This window comes from Zingiber officinale, chromosome 4B (genome assembly GCF_018446385.1).
Source record: "Zingiber officinale cultivar Zhangliang chromosome 4B, Zo_v1.1, whole genome shotgun sequence".
Taxonomy (NCBI): domain Eukaryota; kingdom Viridiplantae; phylum Streptophyta; class Magnoliopsida; order Zingiberales; family Zingiberaceae; genus Zingiber; species Zingiber officinale.
The window spans coordinates 131,585,274-131,590,115 of NC_055993.1; the positions used below are offsets into that span (position 1 = coordinate 131,585,274).

At 42.4% G+C, this 4,842-nt stretch overlaps 1 protein-coding gene across 1 annotated transcript; it reads right to left on the reverse strand.

The window, feature by feature from the left end:
* Nucleotides 1-1,188: 1,188 nt before the first annotated feature.
* On the reverse strand, nucleotides 1,189-2,910 carry LOC121978702 (cytochrome P450 71A1-like). Its single transcript, XM_042531005.1, has 2 exons — nucleotides 1,930-2,910; nucleotides 1,189-1,803 (listed from the first exon to the last, which is right to left on the reverse strand). Exons 1-2 carry the CDS (start codon nucleotides 2,908-2,910, stop codon nucleotides 1,189-1,191), a joined length of 1,596 nt encoding a protein of 531 aa, XP_042386939.1.
* Between the last annotated feature and the right edge of the window lie 1,932 nt (nucleotides 2,911-4,842).

The following is a 4,842-nucleotide window of genomic DNA, read 5'->3' on the forward strand; positions in this document are numbered from 1 at the left end:
TTATGCACACCTACCGAGGAGTACACGTGTCCTTTACCATACAGTATGGGCTTACCAGAGGAGCATGCCTGACACCATACCGCTACAGTCCGAGCACCTCTCTGATGGGACGGCAGAACCTTCCGTCGTAGGATTCTGCGTATGGCTTGGTCGTCAAACATGCCTGTTGTCAGAAGATGTTCCCCGATGTCCCCTTGTCCTTGTCTCCTTTTTCCCCGCGCTGAGCGTCCAGCCGCTCGACAGGCACATCACTTCCGACCTGGCGTAAGTGTTGGTCCGACCGGGGAGATTCCCGGTCGCATGCTCGGTTGATATTGTTCTTGCCCGTGTTGCTCTATGCCTCGGCCGAGCGGACTACCCGCTCGGCTCGGTGACCCTTTTCACCACGAGCATCGGAAACCCAACTCCCCGTCGGATTGTCTTTGATTCCGCTCGGACCCGTTCGGTCGGTCGACCCAACCCTTCTCTGATCGACCGGACCTCATGCTGACCCTTTTGACTTTTGACCTCTACGTGTCATTGGCTCCCCTCAAAAGGGGGTCCCCCGTCCTTACCGCCTTTAAACCTAAAGGACGACTACTTTTCAACCTAGGACGTCTGATGCAAGAGCATCTAGGGATATAATCATCTTATATCATCCAACGTGGCTATATTACCCTTCAAGTTGTTACGAAAAGAAAATGAGACTACCAACCTCCCTTCTAGATATTGAAGAAGGACGATCGAGGCTACTTATAAGGAAAATAATTAGTTTGTAACCTTCTGACATAGTTACATTCGATTCAAAGTCTATAAGAGACGGAATCGACTAACTAAGTCATCAAAGTTCTAGATCTGGTTTTTGAATTTTCTTTTATTTATTTTAAATTTTTAAAATTACTTTTCTTTTTAAAACTTAATTGAGATCTTATCTCTTTTGAAAAGGATTAATTTTATTTTCGTCAAGTTAGTTTAGATTTTTTTAATATTAGTTATTTTTAATTTTTATTTTTCTATTCCTTTTGTGATATTTTCTTATTTTTTTAAGTTATTTAACTAAGATTTAGGGCTCCTGTAAAAAAAGTATATTAATATTAAGTTTAATAAAGTTTATTTTTATTTAAACCAGAGGCGGCTCCTTCCCCTGTGCCATAATACAATTTAACTTCGCCGGAGTTGCCATCAGCATTCCCCTCCGCCATAATGCAATTAAAGTAACTTCGCCGGAGTTGCCATCAGCACGAGCGGCTCCTTCTTGCTAACGACGAGCCCAAACACCTCGCTCATGTCCAGATCCTCCCTTCTCACTCCCGCAGGCAATGCCCAGTCGAAGCCGTGTAAGAGATTGGCCAGTGTAAGCCAGATAACCCACTCTGCCATCAAGATCCCGGGACAGATCCTCCGGCCGCTGCCGAACGGCACCAGCTCGAAGCACTGCCCCTGGTAGTCGACGGAGCTGCCCTCAAACCGCTCCGGCCGGAACTCGTCGGGTTTATCCCATAGGTTCGCATCTCGCCCGATGCTCCACGCGTTGATGTAGATTCTAGTGCCGGCGGGAACGTCGTAGCCAGCGACCTTGCAACTCTGCTGGCACTCGTGGGGCAGCATCAGGGGGGCGGCCGGGTGGAGTCGGAGGATCTCCTTGACGACGGCATGCAGGTAGCTGAGCCTCGGGAGGTCCTCCTCGTCGACGTAGCTTTTTCCGGCTGCCACTCGGCGGACTTCCTCCTGGGCTCTAGCGAGCACTCGAGGAGTCCTCACTAGCTCCGCCATGGCCCATTGCAATGTCGTAACCGTTGTGTCCGTTCCGCCGAACATCAAGTCCTGATAAAGATGGGGATTGATTAATTGAGAGGAAATTAATCCTTTTAGATCAACACGAATCTCTAAATCAAAGTTTTATATAGGATTCCGTAATTCGCCAATATTTGGACGGTTCGTGGTTTTTACCCAGAGAAAAGCTTTCACGGCGTCCCTCGTGAGGCCGCCTTCCTTGTTACTCTGTTCCTCTCTGACTAAGCGCATCAGAACACTGGCATAGGTGCCGTCGTCACTACTGCCGGTGCCGGCGCGTTCCCGCTCTTTAATTTCCCTTTCGAACAAGTCGTCCCACTCCTTGAAGCTCCTCTCAAGCCTTCCATGCACTCCCGTGACGGCGTTGAGCCAGCGGCGCGCCCACGGGAAGTAGTCCCCAGCGAGGAACCCCCCCAAGATCTCCGCCGTCAGACATAACACGCCCCCGATCTCGCTCATCGAGGATTCCCCCGCCGGCGCGAACCTCTTCCCAAACACGGCCCGGCATACAATGCAGCTCACCAAACTCATCAGACTCTTGCTGAGGTCGACCGTGTGGCCGGACGCGGCGGCAGCGGCCACGGTGTTCATCAGGGTCCGTACCTCCTCCTCCCTCGTGGCGGAGAGGCCTCGGACCGGGCGCGGGGAGAGGAAGTGGGTGACCAAGAGCCGGCGCGCACTGACCCAGCGGGGGGAGTAGGGGGAGAGAGCGACTTCGAGGCTGCCGTAGGAGTAATGGCGCCAGGTCGCGATGTCGGGGCGGGAGCAGAGTGAGAGGTCGTTGGTCTTGAGGACGTCCCGGGCGATGGCGGAGGAGGAGACAACGAGGGTGGTGACGCTCCCGAGCTGGAGGCGGAGGAGGGGGCCGTAGGCAAGTGAGAGTTGGTGAAGGGAGCGGTGGGGGAGGTCGCCGATCTGGTGGAGATTGCCGATGATGGGGAGGCCCGGCGGCCTGGGCGGGAGGCGGAGGCTGCTGGTTTCCTTGTTGACCTTCTGGCGGCGGCGGAGGTAGAAGAGCAGCAACAACGTGAAGGAGATTACCAGGAGTGTCGTGAAGAAGGTGGAGGTTGCATGTGCATGGAATTGGGCGGCCGAAGGAACAACGGACGTTGTCGATAACCCTCCCGAGTCACTCATGGGATAAGTAGGAGTGTCGGGAAGAAACGTCAACTCAACTTCGTGTCGTGAAGAAACGTCAACTCAATTTGCATTGTTCATTGAATAATTTAAAATATTTATAGAGTTATATGGCCATTAACGCCAACGTGAATACTTTCTATTACTGTCGTATTAACGCGTTTAATTTTTTAAACACGATAATATCCGCTGATTAAAAAAATATAAAAAAATAGCATATTACTATTAATAAGTACACATGTTAATGCAAGAGTATATTTAAAGAAAAAATCTCAAAAAAAAATTAAGAATATTTATGGTCCATCTTAAGAATATTTATGGTCCATCATTGTATTTTTTATGGACCTCATCATTTTATGTATCTATTCTTGAACATTTTATTAAGATTTTTTTTTTTTTTGAGCATATCATTTTTCTTAATGGTAATGTGGATAACTATTGGATAACATAAATTCATGCTCTTAAATTTATTGGATAACTATTAATTTTATAAATTACCATCTCACTATATTTTATCATTATCTTATTAGGAACACTAATTCTATCCTTATAGACAAATTACGTTTAATCTTAATTCAACACTTCCCAATTTCTTCTTTTTTCTATTAAGTTCAGTTTCTACTTTTTCTTTCCCCTCATTAAATAATTAGCTAAGAGACGTTACTCCCAAATGTTTTTTTTTTTTTTTTTTTTTTAAAAATCCCAATCTAAATTAATATTCAACACTTCTCAATTTCTTCTTTTTCCAATTAAGTTTAATCTTCAAGACTTCTCAATTTCTTCTTTTCCCTCCCCCTCTTTAAATAATTAACTAATAGGCGTTACTCCCATGGTAAAGTACTTAAAAATCCCAATCTAAATTAATATTCTAAATATTGATCTCTAAGTATTTATAAATTATCAGGAGAATTTGAAAAAACATTTACCTCCCAGATTAATAAGGCAAAACTTAAGCACAAAAAATATAAAAAGAAAAAAAAATAAGAGAAGTCATTCGCTTTGGTTAAAATAAGCAATTTTAAATAAAATAATTTTAAGATGTGATATATAAGAATATTTTAAATAAAAAATTATAGTTGGGATATTATTTTAATAATTTTTAAAAGAGCCATGGATAAAAAATGAAAACTGATTTTCTTTAGTATTTACAATATAATTTAATAATATCTATTATATATAATTTAATAACACTTATAATGTGACAAAAAAAACATGAGTGTGCAAGAGAAAGGACAAATGAAGAGAAAAAAATGGATGGATTTGTAATTTGTGAGTCAATTTAATCCCTTGAATATTCTATTGAATAAATTTAAACACCATAAATTTAACTCGATTTCACTTATTTATCATCCTAATTCATAAGACATTTCTTTTCTTAAAACACTCTTCTCATTAGAAATAAAATAAATAGTTTGTACAAATTTATGGCTAATGGCCGCAATTGGTCACCAAAATGATTGACTACAATCTCTGACTGTAAAATTATAATCGAGTCTATCATTCTTAGGACAGATTGATTGAGACGTTGAAGATGAATATATTCATCTTTTACTATCATAATCGAGTCTATCACAACATCTATATATAAAATTATAGTCGAGCTATCGCAACCAGTTGCAAAATTATAGTGGATAGCAACCGCCTATCTTTTATTATTATTTTATATTATTATTTTTAATTAAGGAATGTACCTTAAAAAAAGAGGTGCGCTGCTGTTTTTTAAAAATATTTTTAAAAGTTAAATGTTCCCTAATAAATTATTAAAATATTTAATTTTAGTATTTCAATCTTCAATCGGAATTATCTTAAATTCACTATTGATCCCGCCTGGAAGTTGAGTCGGATGAAGGTGGGCCTTGTTGTGCAGAAAGTTGACGGAGAGTCGTTGAAGTGTCAAATCTACCTGGTACCCCCTCTGGAAAGGTTCACACG